The 19,014-nt window shown below is 36.2% G+C and overlaps 2 protein-coding genes across 2 annotated transcripts in view; both read left to right on the top strand.

The window, feature by feature from the left end:
* Positions 1 to 7,420: 7,420 nt before the first annotated feature.
* Positions 7,421 to 9,293, top strand: LOC126919825 (uncharacterized). Its single transcript, XM_050729440.1, has one exon. It carries the CDS (start codon positions 7,943 to 7,945, stop codon positions 9,239 to 9,241), a length of 1,299 nt encoding a protein of 432 aa, XP_050585397.1. The 5' UTR covers positions 7,421 to 7,942; the 3' UTR covers positions 9,242 to 9,293.
* Positions 9,294 to 12,137: 2,844 nt separating this feature from the next.
* LOC126919704 (uncharacterized) overlaps positions 12,138 to 19,014 on the top strand; it is a 65,141-nt gene continuing 58,264 nt past the window's right edge. The window contains exon 1 of the mRNA XM_050729208.1: positions 12,138 to 13,458. Within this exon, the coding sequence (XP_050585165.1) occupies positions 12,153 to 13,458 (1,306 nt within the window). The 5' untranslated portion in view covers positions 12,138 to 12,152. The remainder of the gene's footprint in view (positions 13,459 to 19,014) is intronic.

Raw genomic sequence — 19,014 nt, 5'->3', positions numbered from 1 at the left:
TATATCGTAATAGTTTATAACGTTATACGTTATAACATGATAGTATATAAAGTTATCCGTTATAACATAATACTATATAACGTTATACTTTCGAGCGTAGTAGTATATAACGTCATACGTTATAACGTAATACTACTTAACGTTATACGCTATAACTTCATAGTATATATCGTCATGCGTTATAACGTAATACTACATAACGTTATACGTTATAACGTCATATTATATATCGTCATACGTTATAACTTGATACTATATAACGTTTTACCTTATAGCGTAATAGTATATAACGTTATACGTTTTAACGTAATACGCTATAACGCTATGTTCTGTAACGTAATACAACGTAGCGTAGTATTATATAATGTAATACGATATAACGTAATACTATATAACGTAATGTGTTGTAACGTAATGCTATTTTATGTATTGGGTTATAGGGTATTATTGTGTAACGTTATATCTTATAACGTAATACTATGTTACTTAATGCCATATAACGTAATATGCTATACTGTAATACTAGATAACGTAATATTAAATAACGTAATACGTTATAACTTTACACTCTATAACATACTACAATGTAGCATAGTAATATGTATCGGTATTACTCTATAGCGTAATACTCTGTAAAGTAATATGTTATAACGTGATACTATATTATGGAATACGTTATAACGTAACTATATTATATGACACCATGTCATGGAATTCTCTATAGCGTAATACGTTAAAGCATTATAAGTTATATCATAATACGTTATATCATAATATTATATTATGTAATACTATATAACGTAATACGTTATACCGCATTACTATGTAACGTATTACTCTGTAACGGAATAGTGTTTAACGTAGTACTTCATATCTTTAGACTATATAACGTAGTACTATATAACGTAATGAGTTATAATGTTATGCTATGATGTGTTATACAATGTACGTAATACTATGTAACATAATTCTATATAACGTATTTCTATATATCGTAATACTATATAACTTTATACTGTATAACGTAATACTATATAATGTTATGCTATGTAACGAAATAAGATATAATGTATTAGAATATAAGAGTAGTGTAGGACGGAAAGGTGCCAAATGAATATTTGTGTATTGTTCAACAGTTTGTTTATTATCTCTACTATCGCTTTTTTCACAATACTTTACTTCCCACTCCTATTGATGAGTGCTTTCTAACAACTGCACTGTTGATCCACTTTCTCCCTTTGTTATCTTCCAATGTTGCCATTATGCTCGTGTTCGCAACCGTCTGTGGCCATGGTAACGTAAGCCGCCTTGTGTATTTGAAGAAAGGGCAAAACGGATATCAATGGTCCATTATACTTGTTGGCATTAACTCTTTTTCGCTGCCTTGCATATGTTTCGTCAGACTTTCGTAACCAGCCTTCCAACGATGCTATACTATGTTCCGAAGAAACTGTTGGAAGAAGACTGACCTTTGCGGTCTAGTGCCTCCATATAACGTAATAAAATACAACGTGTTATGATATAATAGAAAGTACACTCCTCGTCAAAAAGATAACCCATGTTTGTTATCTTTAATTTCTCAATGATGCGTGCTAAGTTTTTCGTCTGTAACGTTTAATATCAAAAAACATTATGAGCTCAGGACATGCGGCTCGTTGAAAGTATACGTTATGAGGTTTAGTGTGTAACAAAAAAAATTGTTTTACTTTATGAACGAAATGATAACACATGTACAATAAGAAAATAATAATCAACATAAATTGTAACTAACAATAATTACTTATCAAACATATATACTTGTTTAATAATGGGTACATCCCCCTTTATTTTCTATTACTTCCATTGTACGATTTGGTATCGATTTATATAGTTTCTGGATATAATTTTGGCTTAACGTATCCCATTCGCCCAGCAATTTTCAATAATATTAAGTTCCGGAGAGCGTGCAGACCACAGAAAACTAGATATGCTATTTTTATTAAAAAATGATTGGACCGATCTCGATGTGTGTACAGGTGCATTATCTTGTTGAAAGATTTAATCAAGTCCAGAAATGCGTTCTGCATGATTATTTATTTGTTCTTTGATTAAATTTATGTATCGGACACTATACGTTTTCCCATCGATGAACTTGATACTTGTCTTGCCGAAATAACCGATGCCTGCTCAAACTATCAAGCTGCCTCCTCCCATTTGTAATCGAATTGCTGAAATTATCTCTTTTCTTATGTCATGAAAATAATATTTTAACCCATCAGGACCATCCAAGTTGAATCTTTTTCATCTGAAAATAGTACCCTTTTCCATTTCTTTTTCCAAAGCATTCGTTCTTTTGCAAAGCGTAAATGTCCTACTGTGTGTTTCGTTGTTAACGAAGATTTCTTTTTTCAATTTTAGCCTCTTAATATCTTTGCAGGATAGTAGAACTCGACGAACACTTGAAACACTGGCACTAACACTATTTTTCCATTATTTGCTTCGTTGTTAACTGCGAGTTGAAAGCTACACGCAAAATTGCTCGTTTATCACGATCGGATAACGATGAAGGCCGACCAGTACTTTTCTTTTTGCCATAATCTTCAACATTTTTTAAAAAATTGTGTATTACTCTAGGACTTCATCTTATTATTTCAATATTTTTGCTACTGATAAATGTTGCTGTTTTAGTTCAAGAATTTGCTTTTTTCACGCTCGTTTAATCTTTTCCGAGTCCTATATACTTACAAATTTATATAATATTTTACTGTAATCTTTACTCGTTGATAGATCATGAATTACTGAGCAATTTCTAAACATATTAACAGAGTGTGTTATCATTTCGACGTCTTATTGTTATGGAATAGTTTTTCTTTGTTGCACACTAAACCTCGTAATATTTTTAATTATTTTCAACGAACCGCATATTCTGATAATGTTTTGATATTATACGTTACAGACGAAAAACTTTACATGCGTCATTGAGAAATCAAAGATAACACACCTGGGTTATCTTTTTGACGAGGAGTGTAATACATATATAACGTAATATAATATAACGTGGTATAATATAACAAATACATTATAATATAATATATATAATACATTATAAAGTAATATAATATAACACAATACAATATAACATGAAACATTATAAAATAATATAATATAACGTAATATAATATAAGGTGATGGGTTATAACGTAATGTAATATAACGTATTAATATAAAAGAAATACAGAAGAAGTTTAATCACTATATGGTGGACAATAGAATTTCACAATTGACAGAAATATATTTTATTCGTAAAGTTGCTGCATAAAAAAGAAAACCAAATCTGAAAAGATGGTCAGCAGATTAGACGAGCAAACAAAAGGACCTAAGATATTGCTACCAAGATCGTAATAAATCCCTGTGTGGATGAATGCTCCAAAATTTATCACGCAAGAATTGATTACTAAAACATGTTTTTCATTTGGTAACGGAGATTTTTACACGTCTGTGATTTTTCTCAATTTTACATGCAGTAGCTCACAAAAGTATTTGAATATAATCGTAATAATTAGATCTCATTTAAGTGCCAATGAGATTTTAAATATTCCGTGTAATACAGACAATATGTTCATTAAAAAACTGTCATAAATTAAATTGTCAACTAAGAATTCCATAAATCGTCTGTGTAATCTTTTTCTTAAAACTGCTTCCCACTTTATGCAAAGTTTGCGTCTCGCGAAATTCGTCGTCGAACCGCAGTTCGCTTCAAACGAAGCCATTTACCCAGGATGAACGAGGCCGCCACGCTGCTCGAATGAATCATTTTCAATTTAATAGGTATTCCTTTGAGATACGCGCATTTCGTCGCCGATGCGGACCGACTTAAATTAATACGCATATAAATCATTCGTTGTGTATAAAGCAGGAAGCGAAATTCCTTCTTTTTCCTTTCCTCCTTTTCTCTCTGGATTCACGTGTCACGTTAGTTACGAGCATTTAGATGGCACAGCGCGCGAATTTACGACAAGCAACACTGGCGACAGACTCGTCTGTTCTTTTTCCCGCGGCTGACACGCGCGTTTCAGACCCGTTTCTTCGACCCCTGCTTCACGAAGCTTCGTCGCACGTGGAATTCGTATGCATCAACTCCAATAATGTTTTCTCGGTGGACCATCCGCTCGTCGTTTCGAGCGCTCGTAATTTTGAGACCGATTTCAATTTAAACGCTATGAGAATTTTTTCTAGGAAGACCATGTTGGTATTTTGTGAAATATAATTGAGAAATTGAAACATTAGATAAATGATGTATGCGATGACACATAAAGATATGACTTTTTTAGTTATTAAGTTCTGCAATAATTTATCTTAATTTGTGTAAGATAGAGCTCGCAAGATAGAGGTATGATCGATGGTGTTAATTAGAAGTGATTGAAGAAAATGAAAGTATAATATAAGAATAAATAAATTGACGTGATCCTGTACATTTTTTACCACTTATTTTCCCTTTAACTCTGTGAAAATGATAGATGTTGGAAGTTTATAGCACTTAAACAATTAATGATATGGTCGATATATAATGATATATAATGATGTAGATTAAACAGGAAAATTAAATAACAAAGATTGATTTCTTTGATGAAGCTTCATATTGGAAGTCTGAAATTTTAACTTCACAATTATTGGAAACAGTGAAAGAGAAAAACGAAAATTAAATAGATCAAAACTTTTATAAGAAAGGAAATAAATAAATTTTCCATTTTTGCTTCTTTTGTGATAATTATAGTTGTAATTTTCGTTTCCTCTTCTTAAACTCAATGTGGATGAAACGGTAATTTATGGGAGGAAGGAAAAGTAAAAGGTATGACCTGTGATATTATATTATAGAATGTTACAGGAAGCACATTGATCTACGACCTCAGAAGGTTACAATGCAAGTCTTATTACACATAATTACATTTTAACGGGTTTAAAGAGAATATAGGACATGTTGGAATATGAAATACGTGCTTCGTTAAAGAAAAAGGCGTGTTAAAGCAGAACGAGTCACTCAATTTATTAAACTACCGTACTTAATCACTATCTTTTGCATTAAATAGGAATAGTATTATATGTTATAATCATCTAGATACTTTTACTACATTGCTGCTCTGGGATATTATTTCCTACTTTGTTATTTTGTTTCTCACCAAGCCGTGTCACCACGGTCTTTAAAATTTAAACATAAAGCAAATAAAATAAGCAAATAAAAAATTTTCCATCGAAAGAAATGCAATATCCTAGAACTGATAATTTATACAAATCAGAGATAACGATTCTATTTGATCGTTGGGAAAATACCTTGAATTATATGAAGTTTATTTTAATTAATCATAGAACGTTACGAAGGAACTACAAGCGATTAATATTTTATTTGATGAAACGACATTTCATATGCAGGAACCCAATAGCGTCCTCTCGGATCGTTAAGAATTCCAGTTACGAACCCGACTCGACGAGGTCGTAGAATTCGTACCATCCCTGAACTGACGTCTCATCAGAATCGAGAAGTGCATCAAACGCAAATCATTGACAAACTTTACAGCCGATTTCTTCAGAGACAACATCATCGCGACCAATCTTCTCTCGAACGACTGCATTTTTATGACTTTTCTTCCCTTCCTCAAAAAATCCAGGTCACTCGATGTCGAGGGCGAGTCGTGTGTCTTTTCGACACCTTCACCCTTTCTCGCCTTATTTACCAACGAATGCTCTTCCCCCATCCGTAACTTATTGTCCTCGCCTCGTGCCTTGTCGCTCTCTCGATATGCCGTGCGCTGAACAAGGTGCTCGAACAAGCCACGCGTTCTCGCGGTAGGTCAGTACATTGGAACTGCTCGCGCAAACTTCCATCGATCGTTTGTCTTTGCCACGGATTGATTTCCGGCGATTTACCGTTCGGTTTCGACCCTCTTTCCTCTCTTTCCGCTTGATCGATGCTCGTTGTGCCCGTCTAGTTTTGGTTTTCAGTCGATTCATTCAAGAATATACAGTCGGAAACAAAAATAAGTGGACAAGTAATGAAAATAAATATTGATGAAATTTTGTTAAATACGGCTTGCTTAGACATAAATATAAATGTTAAGTTATATGTATTTAAATGTTAATTATTATGTATATATATGTATATAGTATTATATTATATTATATTAGTAGTATATGTATATTCTAATATGTGTATGTATATGTATCTACCGTCTATATTCTCTATATATATTACTATGTACTATACACATAATAGTATAGTATATATGACATTATACTACTATTATGATATAATATTGTATCTGCTATACTACTATATACATACATATAGATAGATAGTAGATATCAATTACTTTATATATATATACACATAATTTAAGTATATAACACTAATACTATTTCGATCAAACTTTCACTATCTGTCCACTTATTTTTGTTCCTGACCGTAGTATAGTTTTGGATTATTCAAGAGGAATACGTGGCTAGATTCTTACCACAACTTTTCAATAAGGCATTTATATATAATATTATTTTCGTTTTTGTTTACCTATAGAACATCTTAACAAAAATTATATGAGGATTTGTGTTCAATATCAAGTTCAAATGAAAGTATTTAAGAATACCAGTATCAACCTCAAACACTTATTCTAATTAATTCTTATTGTATGTTTATACAGAAATAGATTAGAGATTTATATTCCTTATATACAATCCACGGAACAATTTACTGTATTTAATTTTCCAGTCATTAACCATCGACACTAAAACTTTCATAGCACCTTCCTTCACCACATTAAATCAATTAGCCCAAACCCGAACACCCATCACACAGATCGTAAAGATCGCAAATCGCAAAGCTACATATGGACTTTATACTTTCCTTCGAGCATTTCGACACGCTTCAGCGGTTCGTCAAAGCCGGAAGTATATAGAAACCACCGTAAGCGGTATAAAGATGTTAGATAACGATCGTCAAAAGTCTACCGAACATCGTCGCGTAATAAGACCCATCGAAGCAAACAAATTTTATGAACGATTGTTTTACGATCGCGATATCACTCAGTTTCGCGAGTTAAATATCAAAATCATAGAATTCGACACCTTATTCAACGATACGCGACAAAAGGAAACAAAATAAAACAAAATGGAAGCCAAGCGCATTTTCATTCGAATTGAACAGGACGCATAAAGTCTTATTGTCGCTTCTCGTTAGCACGCGATCGTTTGAAATTCGTAGCTAACTGTACGGGAAAAGAACCCTCTGCAACAGTGGCTTCGCGATTCGTCGAATATCACAGACATGCGCCTGCCATTGGCAAGAGGGAGACAGCAAGCAAAGGAGAGGGAAAAAGACGGAGTAAAGAGGGAGAGAGAAGAGAGGGTTGCTCGCAAGTGAGCAGCACGTGCGTAGCAGTCATCCTGGCGCACTCGTCAGGACCGGTTCTTCCTTTCAAACAATCTTCCTCATCCATTGACAATCGATTGCTCGTGTCTTTCATGTTCCATTAGTGGTCCCTCGTAATTTAGTTCTCCAAAGCTTGATTACCGTTCAGCGCTCAGATAACGAGTCGCGTCTACGTGCGTGTTTCGACCCTGACCACCGATAAATTCTTCGGTGGAAAGTTGAAGTACGGCGCGAATTCAGTAAAATCGCGTTGGGACCATTGAAAAATGCAGTCGTCTCGCGAGGATCATCAGTGCTCTTACAACCGAGATCTCGGAAACAATAGTGGCTCGCGGAGGAAACTTATACTCGACGAGGAAATTCTTTTATCAATCTTCTCGTGGATTAAATCAGTGGTTAATCAAGAGAAAGCTCGATTTTTTATAGTTAGACCAACTGAGAATCTCGATTATCATAAAACAAATGTCTCCATATGTGCCTTCGTAGTGTCATTGGTCGGTGCATTCGATTCGTAGATGCTCGATTCAATGAAGAACCGTTCGAGAGATGACAGTGCGCGAGGAGGATCGGAAGAACATGAGACACAGCAGCTCTTGGCCGGATTGGGCGCTACAGACGGTGAAAGTGCGCGTGGATCCGTTGTCGCGCGCCTTCACAATTATCCCGACGATTCGCGAGGGTTTGCACCCGTTGTTGAAGAGCAACTGGATCGACGAGATCGTTTTCCTCGATCATGACGGCTCGACATCCATTGAGACGAAACAACGATTCGTGTGCAGCACCAAGGCGATCGAACAGAATGGCTACGGTGAATTAGAGGAAACTTTCGAATTACGCAGCCTGATACCTGACGTTATGAATAAAAGTTCCGGAAAAGCTATTGGCGAGGATGGAAGGAGTGGCGAATGTCATAAAAACGAGCCAAAATTGCCTTCGAGACTGTGGTCCAACGAAACTGCCAAAGAATCTCGCGAAGATAATAGAGATATGTCTGAGAGAAGCAAGCCAGACTTCTTTCTAGCTGACGAAGAACGTACGTCGATACCATATCGACAGGAAGACAATACGAATAAACCAAACTTCAGATTGGAATCCATCGATGAACCTTCCAAATGTTCCACTGCGCAAAACAAATACACAGAAGAATCATCCGAGGTGAAGACCGAATTGAAACACGAAGATCCTCTACCTTTAGAAATCATCGTAAAAATCGAAACATCCAAGCACCTGCAAACAGTTCCGATTGGAACGGAAGACAGAGAAGGCGCTCAAAGTTTGACCCAAAAGTCCAACCCAAGAAAGACACCAACTCCTCAAATTGAAATAGTAGATTACGACGATATAACAAGCTTCTCCATTATAACGGAAAGACAAATGCAACATGCTTGCCCGAAATGCACTTCGGAAGGCCAGCTTCTTGAACGTGTAGATCCATTTCGTTCGCCGGTTTCGAGCAGGAAAAAAACCGTTGGTCGGTGTCAGGATGGAAAGCCGGAAATGGTCCGTAAATATTCCGCGACGGAAGGTAAAATGAGGAACAGCTGGCGTAGAATAGGAGCGAGCGGTCTAATTGGAGGCGCCAGGAATAGGGAGAAGGAGAAGTACGCGCGGAAGAAGAATCCGCCGTGCAGGCCGACGAACGACGTGAGGAAAGAGGCCACCCTGAGGAGGCATTACTATCCGGAGGGAGGCTGGGGCTACGTGATCGTGACCTGTTCTGCGCTCGTCCATTTCCTCGGGATCGGTTTGCAGCTCGCAGCGCCTGGCAGCTGGCATCTAACCGCCAAACTAAAGTTCCATCAGCCCGCACTTCACAGCGCAGGTAAGATATTTCTCGTCTTATAGAAGGTGGAAACAACGTGATGAGGTAGAAAAATTAGTCAGTAGTTAGAATTTAGGAATTTCTAATTATTCTATTCTCCTGTGTTAAAGCGATTTATCTACCTATATCCTTTCAGTTTGTAGTAAATTTGATGTTCATAACATTACTTACTTAATTACTAATTAATTAGCTCCTACAAATTAAACCTTAGGTCATACACGTGAAGATTAAGCTTTAACAGACTATTACATTATGCAGAGCTTCCTATCTGTACGATCTGTGACCCTAAAATTTTTAAACCTTCTAAATAACAATCCATCCCAATAAAAAATTAGGTTAATATGGTAGAATGGCTATTATGCAAAATATGTCTTATCTTGTCGAATAAATATTGGCCAGTTCTAGGAAAGCTTTCATTACGAGATTCATAACTTTATGATTTAATCAGATATAATTCTTCTGTGATACAATTAAAAAGTCAGACTCACAGAAATTGTGTAACATGATAAATGTTCTGCTTAAAAAAGTCATTCTTGTTACGAACTCTCCGATTGGTAATCCTACTTTATACTTCATTTTACAATCTCGCTACACAACTTCCAGCAAGTATACTTTTGCTGAAGAAATGTGTCAAGTTTAATTGGACGTTACTTAATTGAACCAGACAGTCGTTTATCTTAATCGGAAGTTCGACTGTTCGAATCGACGATAATCGCAGAATGGCGGTCGAAAAGAGTTTTAGCCGAGTGAATTCGGGAGCCGGGCAATCGGTTGATTGCGCTAAGTGAAAACCTTGTTCGAAGATACGATCGAGAGGCGTTCATAAATCAAATCGTTTTTACGCGGTCATTTTTTTCCCACGATTCAAGCCGGCGCCAATGATCGTCGCTGATCGTTATGTACACGCGGGTATAGACTCTCGAGAGACTATTCGTTCCGAGATGCGAAATTACCCTTTGAGGCTTCGCGATAAGGAATGCCGACAGATGCTTGGTCTCAAACTGGTAGATAGGTTGTTGTTGGGACTGGGCAATTTAAGATACGTTGAGTCATGTTTCCGTTAGGGTGATCTTGTCGAAGTATCGATGCAAGGAATGTTCGTCGAGGGAGCTTTAAAGTTAAAATTTGAAAGCATCGAATCATATTTTCAATGGTGCGATCTTCTCGAAGTACTCATTGGTAAGATTCAAGTTGAAATTTGAAATCATTCAGATGGAAAGATTGCAATTTTTCAGTTAAAAATTGTATTGGACGGCCGTGCATTTAAATACGCTTAAGCGAAATAAAATGGCAACTTGGTTCTTACTTTAAAACGAAGAGGGCTCAAATTAAGAGACAAATGGTGGCATAAACAACTCGTTGGTCCAATCAACGGTTCTCGAAACCCCGTTTTAATAACCACAAGTAAACTACTACCAACGATCGTTTGTTTTCGCACACACTCTTTACACCCCTGGTCAATTTAAATATCAACTCGCTGGCTCAGCAGGTCACTTGTCCCGCTATCGGAGATTTGCGCAATGAATTGCCGTGAGTGGTCAATAATTCCACTGGTAATCAACTTATCTCGACAGTCTTTTCCAAAACGGAGATACGGAACGCGTCGTATCAGTTTGTTCAAGGTGATTCTCATATCGCGTGAAAAAATACTGTGGCTTCATTTCTCAGATTTCTCGATTTTACCGCATGCAAATGAAACGTCTCACTTCGTTAACGATGTTGTGTACAATATTTCAGACGGTGAGATTACGTGTCTGATTCCACGAGTACTGGTTAGGAGTAAAAGAAATAAAAAGAAAAAAAAAGAAAAGCGAATAAGAATGAGGAAGAACAAAAAACAAATTCTTATAATATTTTTTGAAAACGTAATCGTTAGTCAACGACCGTAAAAAACAGGGCCAACTGTGTGTTTCGATCAGCGCATAACCGCAATGGTAAGCTCTTCAATTTATCCGATACGAAATCGTGTAGCAAGACCAAAGTCAGAGAAAAGGAGAATCGTTGTATCGACAGTCTGGCCGCGTTGCGAAAGCCTCACGTACTTGTTTCACGCGTGCAAGGCATCGCGATGCATTTACGAAGGACCGATGAGCCTTCTTACGAGGGACAAGCATTAATTTGCTTGCTCTCGACAGGTAAAACGTAACCTTTCGTGCGGACACGTGGGTCAGTTCGAAATAGTCCGTGTTCGTGAAACGATCGTGAAATGTAAAACACTTGGAGAGGAAGAATATTATGGTTTCGTTTCTTGCTGTGATATTCGATCGAGTTCGTGACTTGAGATATAGTTTTTTCACACGACGAATTACCGAACTTTATATTTGTTATTGAGCTTAGTTTAACTAAATAATATAAATTTTAAATCGTTTTGAGGTAATGGTTAACAAAATTGCTACTAGATTAATTTCAGATTAATTTGCGATTAACTTGAATTTAATTTTGAACTATGAATATATTCTCAAGAAACTAGTGTTTAGTGTAAAAGTACCAATCTTAGACAGTTATTGTTTACAGTATAATATATTCTATACAAATGAAACAAACAGATACGAACTGCGATGAACGTTTTGTTTCGATTTACTATAGTAGCAAACATGTTAAGTTCAACAATGATGAAGAGACTCTAGTGTGTATAACATAAAACATCTGACACGGAGTGAAGTATTTATTTAAAATAATTCAACAATAAATAATACAGGAATAAATAAACCATCTGTCAGACAGATATTAATTTCCCCACCATCGATTTCGCTCCAAGATTATCATCAACGTCCATAAAAATCATGAAATAAAACCGTACAAACTATTTCGCCCGAGGTAATACCCATTGAACGGGGTAATACCTGCTGCAACAAGTACCCGCATGCTGTATAGCACGCGATTTATCGATCGCCGCCTAATCATTATTTTCATCACGAAAAATCAGCCCTCGAAATGGACGTAGGGTGTAGTTCATCAATTCCCTCGAACAGTGATACATATCGAAAACGTCGTGACTCTTATAGCGCCGCGATGATTAACGAGAATGCGACTGCTGACGAATCGTTTGGAAGCAGTCGTCACGCAGAAACTCCAATAAAATCTCAGCAATTTATCATTCAAAAGATACCAAAATTACCAGACAATTCCAGTTTAGAATCGGAGAGTTGGTCCATGGAAAGCTCTGTATTGAAACGGGATCTAACTAGAACTCCGTCTACAGATACCAGCCGGTCTTGGAACGAGAGCATCGAGATACCAGAAATATTTTTGTCCCATCCCGAACTATGGAACCGGCTAGCAAGGTGTCGTTGCTTTCTCGCGGCAAAACTGTCGATCTCATCCGATTGTCAGTGTCAGTGTCGTTGCCAGTGCCGGTGCAGCCAGTGTCAATACTATCGTCGCAAGATCTCCAGTTGTTCGAGCAGAGATCACACGTTCCTAGCCGGTTTCAAGAGGAAAGATTCTAGTTATTCGGTGTCCACCTGCCAGAGCATCCTGCCACCCTCTTCCGGCAGGAACTCGGTGGTCAGTCTGTTCCATGAAATCAAAGAGAACGGTCGTGAAGCTCAACTCGTCGACGAGGTGATCCAGCGCCGGCACTCGGATCAAACGCAGTCGCCACGCGGCTGCAAGATCGGCCATGTAGATAATCGCCGATTCTCCGAACAAGCGTTCGCTAGAGGAGCAATTGAATGCGTTAGAAGAAACAGTGACGAGGTTGATGCAACCAAACCAATCATCGCAAAAACCTATCCTCGTTTCTTCCCGGAGAAGATCTCCAGAATCAACGAATCTCGGATGCCTTTGCATAATGAGAGTCAAGAGACCGATCCATTGAAAGAAACTCCCGAAAGAAGCATAGACAAGCGCGGTTCCACCGCACGGCAGAGAAAGGAGAAAAGGGATGAAGGTACAAGAGACGTTTCGAACGAACGTCGAAGGAGTAGCGTAAGTATAACGCCAAAAATGATGAAGAGACGATTCTCCGAGCAGCTGATCCTCGAAGGTGGACTGGGTAGTATTGCTGGTTATGAGGATTTGCTTGATGAACAAGAGGAAGGGGAAGAATCTCTCACCGCGGTGAATGCTCGCAAGAAAATCACCCTCAAGAGGCATTATTACCCAGAGGGTGGCTGGGGTCATGTGATCGTGTTACTCGCGATTCTAGTGCAATTGATCTGCCACGGGGTGCAACTTGGATCTGGTGTATTGCTATCTTCGATGAACGAACAATTTCGATGTAACGTGAGACACACAGGTATGAATTATTTAAGAATTGATAGTTTGTTTCTGCAGGTGTGACAATGATTTGATAAAACGTTTAAAAATGATGTATTGCTGCTTGGTATATCTAGGGCTTATTACATTGAGATTTTAACAATTTTATAGAAAGATGTATTATAGATACTCTTTTGCTTCGTATTTTTTAAATTGTGAATATACGATGATTTCTTCTCTCGTTCCTACTTCTTTATTATTCTTATCTACAATATTGTTTCTTGTTTATCAAGCTTAGATCATTGTTGTGTATCATTTGCGTCTGTATCAACGGACTTAGAAACAAACTGAAACGTTTTACGTTGAAATCTGGTCCATACGAATTTCGATCCATTTGGAGATTTATTTCACAGAATATCTTATATATACAATACTTGGCAAAAAACATTAAAAAGTAAAGCATATCAAAGTAATAAATGATAAGGTGTTAGCGCCACTTTCGTTCAACAAAAAGAAGGAAAAATAAAAACATTAAACTTGAAAAAAACACTTGAAAAGCATTAAAAAATAAAATTACATAACGCAACATCTTAAACGCAACTATAAAAGATACCAAAATTCATAATTATGTTTCACTTAAAACGACATTAAATTCACTCGAAAGTAACAGAAAACAAATTCTCACTTTTCAATTCAGCCTACACGCAATTTAACCACCAGAGTGTTCCCCGAGTAATTAAGAAAGCCATGCATAAACACGCGAGTTGCTCGTATAGATACAAACGATGAATGCGTGTATCTGCTCCATACGGTAATGGCCAAATCAACTCGATAAGAAGCGAAACTTTTCACTTGGACGAGGAAATGCAGAGGCAAGATACGCGCAACGTGTACGCGATTTCATACACCTGCACGGCAACTGTCATCCCGGCAAACGGTACTTACCTACCGTAACTCGCACTCGTGGCTTGTACGAGTCCTGTTCTACATTGCACACGACCGTGCACTCTTAACCTACATGAGTTTACACGAAGCGATACACGTTCATCGTAGAATGGATTGTAGAACGTTTGTCGGATCAGCTATGTCGACTTCGATGCTCAATCTCCCTCGAGAAAAACTGTCTCCATGGATATCGATCTTAGGATCGCTACGATATTCTACTCATTTATTTACTTCTCTCTTTTCATTTCAAATGGAACCTCGTTAAAATTACAAGGTGAGCCGTTTACATCATACCTACTTATTTGTTAAGACGTCATGTTGTGCGGCGAACGGAATGTTAAAACAAGATATCATTAGGCAACAAGCAAAAAGCCACACTGGTATACTAGCTAAAGTGAATGTCACAGATACGAGAGTATTCTGGAAAATCGATGATGATTTTTTCGCTTCCCTAGGATGTCTTCTATTAAACTTGCGTAAATTGGAATTATGAATTGTTTTAGTTTAATTGTGTAGGGATCAATTTGTTAACCTGGGGAGGTAAGTTAATTTGTTCCTGGATGTAATACATAATATCTTCATTTAGAGATCCTCTATGTTTACATATCATTTTACATTCTTGTTAAGACCGAACCGTGTTATATTTACATTTGTAAATAAGTCAACTAACTAACTAACCGAACTTGATTTGTCTTCATTATGTAAGGGTAAATTATTTTAGAAGTTGTTTAAGGAAAATTGGAAAACGATGCTGTTTTTCTTTTTAGTGACAATTTGAAGTTTTATGGAGTTTTATAACTGGGATAAATGTTCGTGACCCTTTATATGAAAATGTAAAATTCTGAACAGGTTATCACAGTCGTTGAGGCGCTTGAAGAAAATTGAACGTATTTTACGACAGTTATATGCGCTGCTGTAAAAACTGAGATTTCGAGGCATCAAATTTGGAGAGTTTTAAAGAATATATCAAACGAAATAAAGAACTGTTCCTATTTTTTGCATGTACATTTTTTTACTAATTGTGAACTATGTAGAAATAATGTACATTTAGTTGTTAATTAATTTAAAGAGCTAAAGAAACTCTATTTCCTATTAGCTGTTTATTCTGTTTTTTTCTAGTTTTGTTTGTTTCTTTTTTGTGATACGTTAAAAATGATTCTTTGATATAACTTTTGGAAAGAGTTTAAACTAATGCAACTAAAATATTTGCATAAAACGAAATAACTAGCCTTATCGAGACTGAAATACCGACATGCATAATATTATACAGGTAACATAGCGCACTCTACCTTGCAAATGAGAACATTCTCTGGACAAATATGGCAAATCTCATGTATAATTGTGCAAGAATATTATATCGGAGGGAAATTAAATATTAATTAAGATTAAACGAATAAAATTATTATAGAAGACATACATGACATAACAAGAACAATATAAAAAGCACATGAATAAAGATTCTTCCCGAATGAATCTAACACGAGGAAAGGATACTTGATTGTATCATTTTTAACTATATAAATTATAACACGTTCCATATTGTGCATCGTAAATTTTGATTCGAATTTATCAAGTTATTGGTTTGGTAAACTTCTACCTTACCAACCATCGACATATTATCGATTCTGGAAAATGTTTGAAATCCCTAGGCAATTCCAGTTGTTCGAACTTCATAAATGAGTAGAACAAAGTTAAATTTTGAAGAAAATTTAACACCGTGAATGCAATAATCAACAAACGATTTTCTAATTCCTGAAATTATTACATAAAAAGTATTTCATAACGCTTCAACAATCTCCCCACCCTTCACCTTAATAAACTAAAGTGAAACTAAATTAAAAGTAATTAAAATTAGGAAGGATATCAATAAATCGTAACATTAAAGTAACTTTTTACTTTCTGAGAATATAACACAACCTTAAAAAATAAAAGAACTAATAAAATGAATATAAAAAATTCCTTTTACCTAGTTCTACATATTTATGTACAAATTAATTCATTCCAAATTAATTAAACAATCATAGTCTTGGACACAACATATCTATAAAATATCGCAATCAATAACACTAAAGAATTCCATCTAAAGAAATATCTTAATCAATATCTATACATGAATCTATGGAACATAAAAATTCCGAACTTTACGTAACGAAGTCATAAAGATCTCGATGAATGGTAAGTTACGTAACATTAAAAATTGTGATAAGCCAGGTAAATGTTGTCCTTTAAAAAACTGAGAAGAAATTATTAAAATAGGAAGTCTTATATTACCAATGTCCTCTGACAAGTCTCGTCGAGAAAAGCGACAGGAAGATACAGATTATTTCAGTGCGATGTCAGCCACAAGGAAATCCGTAAGAAGCGATTGTCAGTGGAAGCGAGGGATCACTATCAGCTAGGAGGAAAGGATAATTCCACGTAGCAATGAAATCCTCCGACCACCGGAATGCTTTTGTTCTATCCTTTTTGGGGCCGTTACATTGACCCCCGTTTCCAGACCAAACTGCAATTCTCCAGGACGCTGACATTCATGCATTCAAATTCGCGAAACCTATCCTTGCTTCGATCTCGATCGCTGAACGAACACTTTGGCTTTCGCGAGAAGTTGAAACTCCCCGAGAGTCGATTCAAACGATCTTATTCATTGTTCGCGATCGTAGATGGTTTCTCTTGGTTCCTTTTTAAAGCAATACTGCTGATCGTAGAAGAAAAGGACGAAGGATAGATCACTACTAAAATTCCTGAATAAAATTTTGTTCTTTCACTGATTTTTTTACTTTTGAAAATAGAAGAGTGAAAATTACTGATTCCGTAAAACGTTATACTTTTTTTAACATTTACGTGCTTTGTAATTTTCTTTGAATTTGAAGAAAGCTAAAAATAAGATTCAGAAAATAGGATTCAGTTTCTTTCAATAGGATAACTACAGTAATTTTTCCATGTTTCTGATTTTTATGCATTAATACAGGAACAAATATTTATGTAAAAAGACACGTCCAATTTAAAATGAAAAAATGGCGTAATTTTGCCAATTTTTCGAAATTTAGAAATTGCTCGCTGATTAGTTATAACCAGTACAGTAAACAAAAAGAAAATTTAATAAAACCCAATTTTTATTTTTAAATTAAATCGTTGCGAAAACCTGAGTCATACAAATTGTGTAACTATTGTCTTACATATACCTTATAGAAGAAAACGACAAAGAGGGAAACGAAATAAGTCAAAGAGAAACAAAATCGATTTAAATTCGTGATGAGTAACAAATTTTAAGTTGGGACTATCCAATAATTCGTGAAAACTTTATTGCGTACGTGACTAATATTCTCGTGTGCTAAACTGTTCGTTCAACAGAACGATAAGTCGCTCAACTTCACCGTATCACGGAGGTGACAAATGTCTTTTAGTTGGCATGAATGCAAAACAGCTGGACTAAGGAATAGACTACTTTACTTCTATTCGTGAAAACGCCTCTTCGCAATCACGATGACTACAAAACGGGTGTGAAAATCCGCTGAAACGGGAAACGTTCTCGCCTCGATATTTTCTAAACGCGATCTCAATGTAAATCTATAGGATCCAGTTGGAGAATGGAATTTGCCGCGACTGAAAAGTTGATTTACATGATACTGTTATATGAAATTCAAAAAATTTCAAAAAATAATCATTAGAAAAGATATGAACAGGAATGAGCATAAAAATCAATATAACACGGGAAACGATTCTCTGATGGAGCAGCGTATTTTTCATGTATGTTCGAAAGAAGATAAAAATATTAGATATGTCGAATTGTCGTTTGGATTTCGAGCGCGAGACGATTCTTCGTTAGCATTTGCCATCATGATGTTAATAAGTAAACAAATGCTTTTAATAATATTCTTGGGTTCTGTAACGAATCCACGGTCAACGGGAAACTTTCTGTTCGTTTTAATATATTTTTGATAGCACACTGACACGTTCACTCAGGCACAGGATTTCTCTAAGACTGACTCCAAGACGATGACAGTAAACTCTCCAAGGAGATTGCAAAATAAATGACAGATACAGTTACATATATCAAATACATATCGATCGGGAATATCAACAAATTCCCAAGCGCCGTAACTAGGCAGTTCCACATAAATCCTGATCAAGACTTGATTGTTTATACAGCGTATCCCTTAACACTGGAACCTCCTTTGTAAAACATTTCGTTCATCCCGTGACCGTGGCTACGTTCGGCGACCAGTTATGTCACCCCGAGCCCAAGTATTGAGAAATCTTCCAAAAGAAAGGCTCGATGTCTCTACATCTCCGACACGGCCATCCTGACAATCACCCGTCCTCGGGTGCATCTAAAATATTCGGTTTTCTTAACATTAGACTCAATTTAACATCTTTTATAATTTTAACAAAACATTCTAATAAGCCAAGGGTCCACCACAACAACAAAGATTCTTACTAAATATTTGTTAACAAACATAAACAACAATCTGTCATATTACAATGTCTTTCTTCAAAACTGTTATTTAGTTGCATCCTCTAATCCTCCAGTCATTAGACTTCTCAATCTCTCACCAGAACACATCACAGTACTACTCTTATACATGAATATACCAAATTATATCACAACACCACACTGGGCGTGTGTGAAACACCAAATTACTTCACAACA

Source organism: Bombus affinis, chromosome 8 (genome assembly GCF_024516045.1).
Source record: "Bombus affinis isolate iyBomAffi1 chromosome 8, iyBomAffi1.2, whole genome shotgun sequence".
In the NCBI taxonomy this organism is placed as follows: Eukaryota; Metazoa; Arthropoda; class Insecta; order Hymenoptera; family Apidae; genus Bombus; species Bombus affinis.
This window is presented reverse-complemented; position numbering and strand designations above follow the sequence as displayed.

Bases quoted from the DNA above. Each gene is read 5' to 3' on its own strand.
- LOC126919825 (XM_050729440.1), top strand. From the start codon at position 7,943: ATGACAGTGCGCGAGGAGGATCGGAAGAACATGAGACACAGCAGCTCT.